Source organism: Pectinophora gossypiella, chromosome 20, assembly GCF_024362695.1.
Source record: "Pectinophora gossypiella chromosome 20, ilPecGoss1.1, whole genome shotgun sequence".
NCBI classification, from domain to species: Eukaryota; Metazoa; Arthropoda; class Insecta; order Lepidoptera; family Gelechiidae; genus Pectinophora; species Pectinophora gossypiella.
In genome coordinates, this window is record NC_065423.1 from 8,402,355 (window position 1) to 8,419,791 (window position 17,437).

General features: G+C 40.0%; 1 protein-coding gene across 2 annotated transcripts in view; it reads left to right on the forward strand.

Moving 5' to 3' along the window:
- The window catches only part of LOC126376003 (serine protease gd-like), a 49,907-nt gene that overhangs the window by 16,417 nt on the left and 16,053 nt on the right, over positions 1-17,437 (forward strand). For both annotated transcript variants that reach the window (XM_050023148.1, XM_050023149.1), the window contains exons 2-5: positions 3,645-3,851; positions 4,440-4,900; positions 10,309-10,437; positions 11,637-11,745. In XM_050023148.1, the coding sequence (XP_049879105.1) occupies positions 3,645-3,851; positions 4,440-4,900; positions 10,309-10,437; positions 11,637-11,745 (906 nt within the window). The remainder of the gene's footprint in view (positions 1-3,644; positions 3,852-4,439; positions 4,901-10,308; positions 10,438-11,636; positions 11,746-17,437) is intronic.

The following is a 17,437-nucleotide window of genomic DNA, read 5'->3' on the forward strand; positions in this document are numbered from 1 at the left end:
AGTGTTAGTAGGCAACATCAAGCCGTTGTGATATAAATTATGTTGCTATATTTCTATTTTTATTGGATTTTATATCATCAACTTAGGGAATAGGGGAAGTTTCATCAAAATCGGTTTAGTGGTTTCCATGTTATACCTAGTAAAAAAAACCGGTAAAAATGTCGACTAGAGGTCGTTTTAATGATACGAGAAGTGTCATTAGCAATGGTTTGAGTGTAAAAAAAAAACGATCAAGGGTGTATCGGACTTAATAAAAACTCACTATGAAACCTATATTTGAGTGTTTTGATAACGTAGATGGCTAGATTACTTAGTAACGTCATAGAACAAGGAATAAATACTACATATTATTATAGAACACATAATAGCCTACGTATATATACGTCCCACTGCTGGGCACAGGCCTCCTCTCAATCAACCGGAGAGGGTATGGAGCATACTCCACCACGCTGCTCCACTGCGGGTTGGTGGATGTGTTTTTACGGCTAATAGCCGGGACCAACGGCTTAACGTGCCCCCCGAAGCACAGAATCAACTTACTTTTTCGAACAATCAGGTGATTCAAGCCTGAAAAGTCCTTACCAAACAAAGGACAGTTTCACAAAGTGATTTCGACAATGTCCCCATCGGGAATCGAACCCGGACCTCCAGATCGTGAGCCTAACGCTCTTACCACTAGACCGCGGAGGCTGTTATATACATAATATATATATATATATATATAATATAATATATATATATATATATATATATATATATATATATATGTACATTATAGAACACCAACTCTCCGCTCCCCACCACCGCTCTCAGTCTTAGTTTAGTCTTCAATTGTATGGCGTCAGACGTCACACACACAGATGCGCGTGTACGATAACGTCAATGTGTAGTGTCTGTGTAAAACGAGGTATTTTGTATGAAGTGTACAGGGTGTGTTTACGGAATAATATTTTGAGTTTACTCGAAGCGCTCTGTCTAATTTATGCCGCGGTCTTTATTATTATGTTTTCCTTAATGACTTATGAGAATAACTCGAACGTAAGCTTCGAAGTATTATATTGTTTGTATTTATTACATTACTAATTATAGCATTTACTTACCTGTTTCGTTCCGGATACGAATAGTTAGTTTATTATGAAAGCTCAAAGTAGATGATTTAAAAATGACAAAATTAGGTTCCATCCTGGACTCATCAATCTCCTGGCCTTATCCCACTCTAGGTGGAGTCGGCACAATATGTATTCCTCTTCCGTTCATTCCTGTCAGTCGTCATCTCGATAATCACACCTTTCACACACATATCCTTCTTTACACAATCCATCCACACTTTTTGGATCGTCTCATAAATCCTTTTTTTTTGTCGTGACTTATTGTAGATTTACCGCAGTTGGCATTAACTACTTAGCCGGACAAATGGGGAGCACTGAAGGCTCTCACCCGGTACAACGTTTAAGACAAGAGGCCGCCCAGTTGAACGCGAATCTCGGCTCACGGCGTCATCTGAGAGGAAAAATATTTGAAAGAATTAATCGACCCTACCAGGTCGATAGCGATAAGCGCTGATTGAGGGAAATCGTCGACCACGCCGGCGGGTTCGGTATCGGGATCCTAAAGTGTTTGGTGTCGCGAACTGATTGGCTGCCTTCCCCTATATCCATCCACATTCCTCGTAACTTTCCTCGTTATATGCCTTTCATCCCACTTCATCACATAAAATACCATGCTAACCTATTGGTCCTCAATTTCTTAGTAACCGGCGCTACTTTCAGACTTCTTATATATTCATTCCTAATTTTGTCCATTCCGGTCGCACCACACATCCATTTTAACAATCGCATCTTGCTGAACTGGAAGCCATAACAGAACATCTTCAACTGCATGGGAATATAAAATCTGAAAGAGAGATTGCATCCTTTCAAACATGTTGGACAATTTTTATGGGCGATAGGTTGGTTGGAGTATTTCAAATCTGTTACTAATACTAGGTAAAGCTTTCTGTTACTAACATAATATGGACTTGTTTCCGAAATAAATATTTTTTGATTCATCAATTATCCATCTTTAGGACTTCGTATCGACAGTGGCTGCAAGTTCTCTGTCCACCCCTTTAGGGATTACGGGCGTGAGTTTTGTATGAATGTATATATCTTGATCGTTCACCGACTAGATGGACTGATCAAGTGAAAGACTCGTCGTCATCCAAGTTTTACACAGTAGTAAGGGAAGCGCTGGACAGGAACCGGTGGAGGCAGATCATACGCTCCAGGTGCAACCCTGATGCTGACCACGATCCTCAGATATGAGGGACCGACCAAGAGAGAGATATATCTTGGATTGCCATAGCCATATAACGCTACGAGTGCTTTTGCCTGTCATAATTCTAAAAAATGTTAGTGTAACTTGTTGATATAACAGCGTAACTTTATTTATTACTGCGCAAAAGTTGTCGCCAAAATTTTTGCGAGCCATTCGTTATAAGTTGGTCATATTTTCCGGTGTGTAGCATGTTTTGACCTCATTCCACAGAACTGTGTTTAATGCTGCTCTATGTGTGCTTCTATGCTGTTCTGGGAGCAAATAAAAAACATAGAATACGTTCAGCTGCTTGTCTTCCCGGGCATGTCGTAAAAACCGACAGAGGGATTGCGTCCTCTAACATGATGGACTAATGTTATGGGCGATAGGCTGATCCCTTATCACCATAAGGTTCATCATATCCATCTTAGGACTTCGTATCAACAGTGGCTACAAGTTGTCTTTGATTACTTGTGGCTCTGCCCACCCCATTTGGGATTACGGGCGTGAGTTTATGTATGTATGTATGTGTTTAATAGACAAATAGCATCTCCCTAGCGTTATCTCGTTTTCACAGAGTCCGCTTAAGTAACCTGAAGATTTGACAGGTTAGGTTTTTTAAAGAAGCGACTACCTGTCTCTCCAACTGTCTCTCTGTGTTTTGAGTCAGTCTGTGTGTGTGTTGAGTGTGTCTGTGTTTGACAAATAAAATAAAAAACATAAAGGTTGTTCATATCTGGAAGCATAATGCAGACGAGTATATGCAACACTGGATGACTGATATTTGTGGTTCCATTCATTCAACCAGCCCGTCTCATTCCACTGATGAGCCTCCTTCATTTTCCATCTGTGAATGACGAACGTCATCGGGCTATTAGGTTAAAGTAAATAATTATTGTTTGTAGCATGTTGATTGATATAAATAAATATCCGCTTGAGACTTATGACTTGTCCACAGACGTCATCAACTTTCATCTTCCGTCATAGTTTATCTATTAGTTACCAATAAAATTGATAACTAATTATGTACCTACTCAATGTGGGACAATCAGAATTGATAATGACATTTAAAGTTATTGATGGCGATTTAGTAATATTTACCACGTCAACGACTAACTACGACAAAAAAACACCAGACACTTTATAACTAAGAAAATTTGATGACTTGACATTTACGATATCAGATGAAGACAGATGAAGTGTGATGATACTAGATGAAATGTGATGATTTATGAGGTCTTACTTAATCTTTCATGATACCAGATGAAGACAGATAAAGTGCTATGATACTAGGTGAAATGTGATGAATTACGTGGTGGTTAGATGATATATATCGTATGGTGTTACAGAATCGGTTAGCGCTGGCGCTGCTGGTGCTGGTGGGTGGGTCATGGGAGCAGAACACTCCGATATCGCCGTGTGCCAACGTGTTCATGTACGAGCCGTCGAGCACGGAGCCAGGACGCTGGTACGGCGTGGTCAACCTCTCCACTGACAGCACGCTGCACTCGCTCTGGCTAAACATTGTGCTGGACTCTAAGGCTGATATTCTTGGGGTGAGTTGCAGAAGACATAGGTAATTAATTACATATTATGTAGGTCTTTAATGTAGGTTTGCATCATAATTGGAAGATGAAATATAATAAAAATAACATATAAGATGATATATAATGACACAAATTGGTGTAATTGTAATCTTCTTCTTTTTGTCGTATGGGTTCTGAGGTGGAATACCAGCCTCATCAACCCTGATGTCAGGGTTATGATTGAGCCGCCAAAGGCCTCTGACATGGCTCATGTAACGATTACTCTACATCAGTAAATAGTAACCGGGACCAACGGCTTAACGTGGCTTGCGAAGCACGGATCATCTTAATTTCGGACAATCAGGTGATCAGCATGTAATGCCCGAACCAAACTAGGTATCACAAAGTGATGTTTGTGATTTGTCCCCACCGGGATTCGAACCCGGGGCCTCCGGATCGTGAGTCGGGAGTGCAACTCTCAACTACTAGAGCACAGAAGCCGTTGTAATTGTAATAATTAGTCTTAATTGTCATTGATCTAAACATTAATTGAAGAGAATTCCCAACTTGGTAAATATCAAATGTCTACAAATTAATTGAGTTGATCGTGTGTTCTAGAACTGGGTCGGTGACGTAACAACAACAGACAACATCGATTTCAAGATCGAGAATACGAAGATGAAGATACACCCGGGGCCTGCGCAGGCGGTGCGATTCTTCGTCCAATACAACCCGTTGAACAAGCCTCCGAAACTCCAGACAATCAGACTTAACGGCAGAGAGATCTGCAACGCCAATAACAGACAACCGGCAGTAGACCGCCCAGATACTTTAACGGAAAGACCGTCCAGAGAAACGGAAAGACCGGTTTCCCGCCCGGACTCTTCTAGTAGACCGCGGCCTGAGACCAGGCCTGATGAAAGACCCGTTATAAGACCCGATGATAGACCGGTGATCAGGCCAGAAGACCGCCCGCAGACGAAACCGGTCTTCGGAAGACCAGTCCAGGGAGAAAGTCCTGTTTACGTACCAACTCAGAATCCGCCTATAGAACAGAGTAACGTGAACCCTTACAGCATGTAAGTAAAGTTTATTATCGTTTACATTGACAATAAGTAGAACGCTATTAGTCTGCACAATATATCTATATTTGCACAATTAAAATATCTAGTTTGCACAATATTTCTGCCATATATAGCACATTAAAAGCATTCCATGTTAAAATATCTAACTATTAAGTAAGTATGACTATTTTCTTTAAATTTATAAGTAAGTAAGTAACCGATTAATAAAACAGAGGCTATGGCTAACCGAACCCATGACGACCTACCTATCAAAACATTTTAATTTAATAGAGTAAATATTTTCATCGCGTCAAAACTGACCTTTTTTACAAAACTGACCAAAAGTAGCGTTCAGTACTACAATAAATTAATTTAAAAAAAACTACACAAGCAGAACACACTTTTTAAATAGATTTGTTCGGAGACGTTCTCAAACTTTAAAAACTAGGCAAATTTTTAATCCGTAATTGAAAGCTTCTTATTTACATAACATAAACAAGACTATACGACGCACAGCTCGGCACAGGCCTCCCCTCGACCAACCGGAGAGAGTTTGGAGCAATGGAGCATACTCCACCACGCTGCCTCACTGCGTGTTAGTGGACGCGTCTGAGCTAATAGCCCGATACCAATGCTCCAAAATTCCGAAGCTCGGAAACTTTTTCAGACAAGTGATTCAAGCCCAAACTGTCCTTACCAAACTGTGATTGATAATCCACCTCACAACCCACACTATAGAAGAAGAAACAAACAACGGACAGCCTCACGAAGTGATTTCGATAATGTTCCCCTCCGGGAATCGAACCCGGACCTCCAGATCGTGAGCTCAATGCTCTAACCACTAGCTCACAGAGACTGCAAAGCTACTTTACTTATCTATATTTTAGTAATTATATCAAATTACTCCAAACTTTGTGCTTGGCACACTTTACGAGGCTTCGTAAAGTACATAAATAGATTATCTATCTCAGTCTAAAGAATCAATTTACTTAAACAAACTCTTAGAAACAATACCGTAAGTTATCTAACGGATCTCCGACATAAAATTCTATCTCATCATCATTAAGAGCCACGCTCTTGTCAGTGCAGCAGGCTCCATTCTTGTCTATCTAAGGGCAATTCTTTCACTTCCTTATAAGACACGACGTTCGCTTCCTCTTTAATCTGTTCCATGTTCTTCTTGGTCTTCCCCTTCCTCTCTTTCCTTTTAACTTTCCTTCTATGATGTTTTAATAAATTTAGCAGGTACCTATTTCTTAATTTTTGTAATTTAACCTCTGATACTCTCTTAGGCCGGGTTTCCACTGACAATGTGTGGATTTGACCAATCACAGCATTCGAGAGAGCGAAAACGAAGACGCTCTGTCACTCTCTCCCTCACGGTGATTGGTCGATTCCTGCACATCTCCGCTTATCTCCGCACAGCTCCGCGTCAATGGAAACGCAGTCTTACCAGCACTTCATTAGTAACCTTTCAGTCCAACTTATTCTTTCAATCCTCCTCCAGAATTCTATGTAATCAGCTATAAAATTTTCCTTTTAATACTGGTAGATGATATACATAATGATATTTTGATAGCATCTTCAATTAACACCGTGTCGAGATAAACTTTATAGAGAAAAGTCCGTTGTGGTTAATTTACTTATTGGAAAAATACTTTTAGTTCCACTTATTAGTACCGGGTGAGCCTCCAGTGCTCCCCATTTGTCCGGCCAAGTAGTTAATGCCATCTGCGGCAAATCTACAATAAGTCACGTCAAAAAAAAAAGTGCCACTTATTACAACACTAGCGACCCGCCCCGGCTTCGCTCGGGTGCAATGCTGAGGAAAAAAGGAAATTATTTACATCACATTAGAAACCTCAAAAATTACAGTATTTCTCCACTATTTAATGGATGTTATTATACATATAAACTTTCCTCTTGAATCACTTTATCTATTTAAAAAAAACTGCATCAAAATCCGTTGCGTAGTTTTAAAGATTTAAGCGTACCATAGGGATATAGGGACAGACAAAGCGACTTTGTTTTATACTATGTAGTGATACATACTAAAACGCCTGTGTTCCCTACTATAGTGAGTATAGTCACAATTGGATAGTTCCTAGGTCAAAGATAAACTAATTATGAATTTCTAATTAAGTACTAAATAAAAACGGATCTAAAGGTGACAAAAAACATTTTCTTTTTTCTATTTAACTTATTTACGAATTTTAATAAAGAAAAAAATAGTAATAAGTGTTACATTTTGTCACATTTTTCTATGACGTCACAGGTTGCTTTTTCATACAAATTCCATAAGTAGTAATTTCGTGTTTTGACGTTTAATAAAAAGTAACTGATCCGACTAGTTGGAAACTACACTTATGATACGAAACCCTTAGATGATTATGACGTGATGAATCGCATGGTCTTCTTCTCTCGTGTGAGTTGTGAGGTCAATGACCAAGCTCATCAACCCTGGTGACCGGAGGTCTTGGGTTCGATTCCCGGTGGGGACATATCACAAAAAATACTTTGTGGTCCCTAGCTTGGTTAGGACATTACTGGCTGATCACCTGATTGTCCGAAAGTAAGATGATCTGTACTTTGGAAAGCACGTTAAGCCGTTGGTCCCGGATACTACTTACTGATGTAAGTTAGTAGTCGTTACATGAGCCATGTCAGGGGCCTTTAGCGGGTCAATAGTTACCCTGGCACCAAGGTTGATGAGATTGGTACTGTACCCACAACCCACACGGTAGAAGAAGTCTGGTAACAAAGTTACTACTGAGCCGCCAAAGGCCCCTGACATACTTATTAACTTTGTTAATCATTCATTTACTATGAGGTATGATAACAAGGCCAAGTTATTGTACTTATTCATTATCTTTAATGAGGAATAAACAATTACGACATAATAATAACATTAATTTCTTAGAATTGTATTAAGTTTGATATTAAAACACATAATAACGGGTTCTTACCGCGTTTAAATCAGGGATATGAGACTCCCGATATTCACTCATGGCACTTGCAACAGTGTCGAAATATCGGGAGTCTTATATCCCTGATTTAAACGCGGTAAGAACCCGTTATTATGTGTTTTAATTATGATAATAACCGCGTAAACCTAAAACAAAGTTTGTTATTTCTACAAGTTTGTTATAGAATAACCAGAGTGCGGAATCTTGGAAATCATTTTTTGTTTTGTTTAATATTTTTGCCAGGGGGTTAGCTAAGTTACACGCGCTTATGATATTATTATTTTATTTTTTATTTATTTTTATATATATATATTTTATATAATATATTTTTATATTGATAAGTATTCTCTCTCTGTGTATTTAAGAGCTGCGTTCTTGTCGGTGGAGTAATCGCCTTCATTACTCCATAGATAAGTATTACTGCTATAAAAACAAAAAAATATATTTTATTACATTGACGGCCTCCGTGGTCCAGTGGTTGAGCGTTGGGCTCACGATCCGGAGGTCCCGGGTTCGAATCCCGATGGAGACGTATTACAAAAATCACTTTGTTGTCCCCAGTATGGTTAGGACATTACAGGCTGATCACCTCATTGTCCGTAAGTAAGATGATCCGTGCTTTGAAAAGCACGATAAGCCGTTGGTCAAGGTTACTATTTACTGATGTAAGTACGTAGTCGTTACATGAGTCTCGTCAGGGGCCTCTGGCGGCTCGATAATAATCCTGATACCAAGGTTGATGAGGTTGGTAATCTCACAACAAAGAAGATTACATTAAAGTTTCCAGCATGTTGTCATCTGAAAACTAAACTTCAAAGGTTCCAAGCATGTAATTCACAAATAATTTGTATTCAGATAACTTGGTGCATATTTTGGCTCAGCAACTACAGTTTTACGGTTCGATTGAAATTGAATATAGCCGGTGTGCCTGAGTCTTCCTCGAACTTATGACTGCCCAATTTAAAATACTTTATGGTGCCGACACATAGACACATGGCAAACGAAACTTAATTTTATTTTGTCTGCCTGACAGCCTAAAAGTTGTATTCTCTTTTACTTACGACGAATGCAAGACAAAGATAGAGATAGTTTAAAAAGTGTCAAACTAAATTAAAAATAAGTTAGTGTCTCCGAGAATTATTACCTTTGTCTGCCTACATGACTGATCACGGGATAGAATAAAGAGGCTGGAGAGGCGTTTTTTTTTTGACGTGACTTATTGTAGATTTGCCGCAGATGGCATTAACTACTTGGCCGGACAAATGGGGAGCGCTCCCTAAGGCGCATTTTCTATGAGAACCGCTATTGCCGGTTCAACCCCGTATCTTTTACTACTACTCCTGCAAACAGATAACTACACAACAGGTAGCTCTACTGCTTCTCAAATTCCATAGCCTCTTTACCGGCAATATAGGTATATTTTACGTTATAGCCTGCGATTTTATCACTACTTTCCGTAAGAACTGCATACAAAAGTATTTTTTTGATAAATATCCGATAATTTTAATGTTTTTAGCTTTTCTGTGAGGAACTCGGTGGCGCAGCGGTAAACGCGCTCGGTCTGCGATAGTTGAAGTTAAGCAACTTTAGCAAAGGCCGGTCATAGGATGGGTGACCACAAAAAAAAGTTTTCATCTCGAGCTCCTCCGTGCTTCGGAAGGCACGTTAAGCCGTTGGTCCCGGCTCCATTAGCAGTCGTTAATAACCATTAATCCGCACTGGGCCCGCGTGATGGTTTAAGTTCCGATCTCCCTATCCATCCATAGGGAAGGCCCGTGCCCCAGCAGTGGGGACGTTAATGGGCTGGTGATGATGATGATAGCTTTTCTGTGATAAGGAATAAGGAGGGATCTCCTTGCGTGATAGTCGATATTTGTTTTTTTCCTTGCAGATTATAAATACACAAGACGATCTTTTAATATGCTATCGCGGAGCTCAGCGCGTGTCGTAAATTATGCGAACAAGTGGAGTGCAAAATTTAAGTATAAACTATTTGCTCATACTTGTATGGCTCGCGTTTCTGGCTCACCTGGCCCTTCCAACCTTTTTTTTCTATTCCGTGTGACTGACAAACTACAAGTCCTAGTACATCCTGTATCTTTACAACGAAAACCCAAGAAATTACAAAGAACACACGGTTGAAACAGTAGAAAATTAGTTTGAATCTTTGTTATGCAACTGCAGTGTCACTTAACAACATTGAACGAAAAACTAGTTTGGTCTACGAATTCTGTTATAAAAAAAGTTGTTAGACAACCGTCGATAATACTTATTTCTATTTTTTGCCGATTTAGTTATTAATTCTGGTAATTAGTGTACCTATTTCGTTGACAAGTCTGTATCCACTTCACAAACCAGCCATAGCCTAAACCCAGCTTCACGTAGCCTTCAATTTCTTCATCCAAATTCTTCTTTAACCTTTATTCCTGTAGTAAGCAAGCATGTTATCTTCTGTAGTAATGGGCAAGGATCTCACAATGTGGCCAGCCAGACTGGCAGTGGCAGACCAGGTCACCAAGTAACCCCATCCACCCCGATCAGAACTACCACCGACAGAATACGGGATGAAGATGACTTTGACGACAGGTTAGTACATTGTTTTAAGTTTACGCGGTTATTATCATAATTAAAACACATAATAACGGGTTCTTACCCATGGACTCAGTGGGAGTCTCATAACCCTTCTTTAAACGCGGTAAGAACCCGTTATTGTGTGTTTCAATTATGACAGGTTAGTATTTTTTTTTATCGTTTAATGATGTTGAAGTGGTGAAAGATGGAGAAATACCATGAACGCCTTTGATAGGAAGTGAGTGCCCAAAAACAGGGTACTTCCCTCGATACCTGAGGAGTGGCAATATGCAATACCAAAAAAACTTCGATTTAATAAGGAAATGGGACAAAAATCAAAACTGTTTAATAGCAGATTTCCAATTAGATCAAAAGCCTCAATATGTCCTTTCACCAAAAACATCGACCCACCCTTGTTGAAGCCCGCGTCAAACAAGACATCTGAAAAGGACCATATCGAGGCATTTCATCTTAAAAGGAATTTCGCGGATTGAAGATTTGCCCCATATATGCATTCAGTCGATTTTTTTGTGCTATTTGACTTTTAATACTTTCGAATTGCGGCGGTTTACAATACAAATCGTAATAAGTATACTTAATTTAAGTAAGTACATTTAAATACCGCAAGGGCACTACAGCGTTAAACGATTAAAAGAACTGGGGGATTAAAATGGCCACATCTAAGCAATTCATCTAAGAAAACAATATTGCAATTTGACATTTGCGCATATAAAAGTAAGTGCGCAATGCAAACAACTGTCAAATAGCAATATTGCTTTGTTACATGAATTGCTTCGATGTGGCCATTTTAATCCCCCAGTTCTTTAGATTAAACAGAAACACAAATTTAAGAGGGTTGAAACTGTTCAAGTCTCCATGTACAAGCAACCCCAGAAAACATTTTCTCCCCAACCGCGTAGTATCAACATACGTCAGCCGTCACTCTCTTACAGTACTGCACAGAAAGAGACAGACGATCTCTGTCGCAGCAAGAAAAAGTCGCGCGCTTACGGTGCTAAGCCCGGTGCGCCATCAGTGAACTCATTTAAGAATAGACTTGACGAACATTATAAAAAGACAAAAAACAAGTGCAGTGACGTACACACATCAGTTTATGCTGCTGGAGTACTTAAATAATAATAACTTAACTGTCCTAGTCCAAGTTTTTGCCCAAAACCAGACATTCCTTAACAAATACAATGTTTCTCCTGCAGCCGACCCTCAGACTACTTCACGGGTGAGCGGCCCACGTTCGTGGTGCCCAGCGTTGGGACTACCACCAACAACTACTACCCCAACAACAACAATCCCAGCAGAGGACAGGTGAGCCTAACAACATTTAATACAACTTCCCTGGCGCCTTAGCCAAGTTGCAAACGAATTGACAATCGACAAGATTGACATACAACTTTTTTTGGAAGTGACATAAGGTGACCAGACCTAAGGGGTATAAGGTAAAACCCTAGCCCATGGTTGCGGGTGAAGACCTCGACGGTTGCAGAAGCGGTACGGCAATGCAGAACAGAAGAGGTCACAGGGACTGTAACTTGACAGAGGGCAGCAGTAACTGTCAGTAATATTCACAGGCGGAGGACAGGAGTCCTAGTTCTAATTTTAACGACCTCTGTGGTCCAGTGGTTGAGCGCTGGACTCACGATCCGGAGGTCCCACGTTCGAATCCCGGTGGAGTCAATACACAAAAATCACTTTGTGGTCCCTAACTTGGTTACGATATTACAGGCTGATCTGTGCTTCGGAAGGTACGTTAAGCCGTTGGTCCCGGCTATTACTTCCTTATGTAAGTAGTCGTTACATGAGTCATGTCAGGGGCCTATGGCGGCTCGGTAATAACCCTGACACCAGGGTTGTTGGGGTTGGTAATCCACCTCTCAACCCACACGATAGAAGACGAAGATTGAACCAATGGTTCTCTGTTCACCCGGGAACGGCTTGCGAGCGTTGGTTATCTCTCTCTGTATACAGTGCATTCATAAGTAATTTAATTAGGTTAGCTTTGCTAATTGATGATTATTGGCTGTAATGTCTATTTGTATTAGGGATTATGGAATGACTTATATGTGTATGTATGGCTTTTGATGTAGGTATGTAGGTACCAACTTACATAATTGGGTCGTTCTTCTTTTTTATCGACAATGATCTGTCTTACGTACTGCTTTTAATAAGTTATGTTTTAGAATTTTATTAGATGTTTCCATTGTCCAAAAATATAGTTATCTTATTATACTCAAAATACAAGCAAAATACTAATCGGTTCCTCAATTAGTTATTAACGTAGCTTGATCGTTTTTCACAAAATTCTGTGACAGAGTGGTAAATTGAAATGCTGTCTCCGATGAAAAGGGCCACTCTGTCACAATATTTTTTGGAATGCGCCTGCAAAGAAAAGTATGTTACCAAGATAAAGAGAACCACGAAATAGTCCTCTACAGACACATATTTATATGATGTTTTAAAATAATTATTGCCGTTATAATTTTAAAGATGTTAAATCCGATAAATCGAGAAAATGTCTTTTTATTGTCGATAAAAAAGAAGAACGACCCAATTACGTCTTTAGTAAGGTACAATAGAGGTCTATCGGCCTCCGTAGTCCATTGGTGGAGCGTTGGGCTCACAATCCGGAGGGCCCGGGTACGAATGCCAGTGGTTTTGTGCGAAAGTAAGATGATCCGTGCTTCAGAAGACACGTTAAGTCGGTTGTCCCGGTTACGGCCATTAAACATCTTGAAGATAAAGATAATCAAATCAAATCAGATGTACTTTATTGCGCGAACTAAATTTCAACAATCAGGCATAACAAATGAATACGGTACAATTTGGGCGGCCTTACTGCTCTAGAGCAATTTCTTCCAAGCAACCACTACCAGGAAACAAACATTTAACAAACTTGGATGCGGGCTGGTGCAACAAGAAATAACTAAAAATAAATAAATTTATTACCATGAATAATATAAAAAATACTTGCTTTCGCGGTACCCCAAATACTACCCACATAAGTGGGTATCTATTTCGAAATAGGTGCCTGGCATACAGATGGCTGCACCAGCCCACTTCAAGGTTATGAATCGTAAGTAGGTATTTGTCATTTAGTATGCTAATAATTGTCAGGTAGCATTTCAAAGTTCAGCTTGCAAAAACAAAGTTATTCGTAGAGCTAAATTCGTCACCTAAACAAAGACTGTACTTAAGTATATCATTAATATTTTTATGAACAAAAGCTCCATTGTCTTCTATCGTGTGGGTTGTGAGGTGGATTACCAGCCTCAGCAAACCTGCTGTCAGGTTTACTGTCGGGTCGCCAATGGCCCTTGACATGACCTAACGAGTAGTAACCGGGACCAGAGGCTTAGTGTGGGTTCTGAAGCTCGGATCATCTTATCTATTCAGTCTTAATCAGTTTCCAATGTCCTAACCCAAACCTATTATTGAGGATTATTGAGGACAGAAGAGGCAAGATGATTGAACACCTAATAAGACACGACGAATTTATGGAAAACGTCATAGAAGGAAAGCTAGAAGAAAAGAGAGCTTCTATGCTGTTCTGGGAGCATATAAAAAACATAGAACACGTTCAGCTGCTTCTCTTCCCGGGCATGTCGTAAAAACCGACAGAGGGATTGTGTCCTCTAACATGATGGACTAATGTTATGGGCGATAGGCTGATCCCTTATCACCATAAGGTTCATCATATCCATCTTTGGACTTCGTATCAACAGTGGCTGCAAGTTGTCTTTGATTACTTGTGGCTCTGCCCACCCCATTAGGGATTACGGGCGTGAGTTTATGTATGTATGTATGTAAGAAAAGAGAGGAAGGGGAAGACCAAGAAGAGCTTACATGGAACAGATTAAAGAAAAGGTTACCGTCGTGTCTTATAGGGAAGTCAAGGAATTGGCCTTTGATAGACTGGAATGGAAAATGCTACACCGACAAGAGCGTGGCTCTTAAATTGATTCAGTAAATGTCGAAATCAATAAGCTTGTTTTTTCCTAACATGCCACGTGATTTTATTCGTATTTTGACAGAACGGTATAATAGACAAAACGACATAATTATATCGTCAGATTCGATAAAATGACTGTGACAAAGTTTTTCCACGTTGCGCATGTTAGCTTGTCCTCACCGGGATTCGAACCGCCAGGGGCCTGTTTAATAAAACTTACAATTGTAAATTACAATGACAATTTGATGTACATTGCGGAGTGTGTGATCACGAATATTTTGCAGTTTCATATTAGCTACGTAATGTACATCAAATTGTCGTTGTAATTTACAATTGTAAGTTTTATTAAACAGGCCCCAGATCGTGAGCCCAACGCTCAACCACTGGACCAGGGACGACGCTGCCGTTACAACTTAACTTATTTACTTTTTTATTTAAATAAACCAAAATCCTCCAATTTACTTTATTACGTCGGAAGTATAACTTTAGAGACCTCGGTTAAAAGTTCAAAGTATAGAATCAAAACGAGAAGTTGTGAAAACGTGTTATACAATAAAAACAAAATTGCCCCTCGGTACAGTCCCGGCTTGCGGTTGAGCGAATTATACAAGAAATAAATATACAATTTATTTATTTTTTAATCGTTCTTTAGACTTAATTATAAAATGAAATAAAAATATTTATACAGTGGGTAATTTACAAACACCTAGTGAAATAGATATTCACCTTCCTCGAGTATACAATTAACTATTTATTTCGGATATTATCATCTCAAAAAGTCACACACAAAACATAAAAACTAGTCTTTAAATAACGCACCTCACTGGTCCCGTGAAATAGATATTACCTACTTAAAGATAATTCCAGTAAATATTCTTAAACTTAACAATTACAAAGAATTAAAACTAAACAAACTATAGGTACTTACATAACTATAGATAAGGCTCACTTAAACATGCTCCCCTTTATCACCTCTTGACCGAAAGTGCCCATCACCTTCGCACTGCGAAGGTTGGATGGCGAGGGAATCGCCACCTTGCTCTCTTAGGCCGGGTTTCCACTGACGCGGAGATGGGCGGAGAAGAGCGGAGATGTGCGGATTTGACCAATCACAGCGTTCGAGAGAGCGAAAAACGAAGACGCTCTGTCACTCTCCCTCACGGTGATTGGACGATTCCTGCACATCTCCGCTCCTCTCCGCACAGCTCCGCGTCAACGGAAACGCAGCCTAAGCCGCTTACCCACCTCGCTAAAGCGCTTTGCTTCAAAGCCCTAAGACCCCGTTCGACGACAAACGGCACAAAATACAAATGCAAATGTTTGACTTATTTACTAACCGGTTTGTGATTACAAAAAGTGTGTCTAAAAATACTCAAAGTTTACTCTAAGATCGCTGGCTTAAGGAAAATGCCAATTGTTTTAATTACTTTTGCGTGCAAAATTTATTTGAAGACTCAATTATTTAGTAAACTTTTTTACATTCTATGCGTGGTAAAACCATAGACGTAATACATAAAATCACGCTTATTTTCCACCGGGGTAAGCACTATGGAATTCCATTTACCAATCATATTTTGCATTGCATTTTTTTTGTTTTTGCATTGTACAACTATAGAATAAGGAATAGTAAAACGTCCACTCAAAGCCTCGGATAAAATTTACACTTACATTGAATATTCGGTAGATATTTTAGCCTAGTCTGTTACTTTTACTCGGCCGAATACTACGTAACGCAGCTACGTACGTTCGTCTAACAGAAAGCTCGGTGAGGTGTGGGTACAGTCATGAGCAATATAATGTACCCACTTTAGGACCCTGTCGCACTAACATATTTGACATTTAGTGCGACTAACAGTTCAATTTGTCAAAAAAGTTAATGTGCGTGATCGTACTTAGTTCATCTTGCGTTGTGTAGAATAGACCCTTTGTATACTGTCATGCCATATCACTCTGAACAGGCAGACCGTCCTGCATTGACTGACTGTTTGTCTTGCTCTGTATTCAGATCACGTATGCACCGGAGACAAGGATAGCAATATCAATGTAGCAATATCGATAGGGGTATACACTACACGTTTGGATGTACTGACTACCCCAGTTGGGATGTATGTGTTATAGAGATAATTAGTTAAATGACCTATCATCACTTATTTAAGAGCCACGCTCTTGTCGTTGTACCATCCTCCATGATACTTGTTAGGGAAAAATAGAGCAGTGGTTTCCCTCTTGCCTTCCGCCCCGCAGTACTCTGTCTGACGCGAGTGGGATGGCGCCCAGAGTAGTCTATTTCAAAGCCGTACTACGACTCCTGTGTGAAACAGTATACTGCCCTCTGTCAGGTTCCAGGTTACAGTCCCTGTGACTCGCCTCTATCGTCCTGCATTGCCGTACCGATGGCTCCTCTGCAACCGTTGAGGTCTTCACCCGTATCCCTAGGCAAGGGTTCTACGTTATACCCCGTAGGTCTGGGTAGATGACCTATATGGGCAATTATTACCTATTATATATAAACCTAAATCAAATATGATGCAATAGATCCCTCCTTATCACAAGAAAGCTAAAAATCTTAGTATAATCGGTTATTATAATAATAATCTATTTTACCAACATTGGTCGAACAGGCGCCATAGTCCCCATAGCCCCAGTGTCCGGTCCACCAACCCCCAACCCAATAGCCCAGTTCCCTTTGTTCCCATAATCTGCAATAGTCCTACACGAACCGGGGATTGTCTTTGCACTCCCATAGTGCATACAGGGATAATCGCCGGTTGCTGTCACACAACATTTAGATTAAATTGTCTTAAGGGGCCTCTACGTGTTGGCTTCGGCCCCACGCACGCCTTCAAAAAGTCCGGACAAACATAATAATAATTATACTCGCTCCTTGTTCGAGAGGTTTTTAACAGTGTAGTCTACGTCTTATGCTCCAGCATCGTCACAATTTTCAAAGCTCATATCCAAAGCTAAAAAAAAAAAGTTAGTTTCCCGCTTCCGAGCGCACCTGTCAACTAATGTCATTACGGTTTTTGTGCACCGGCGCGTCACTTCGCC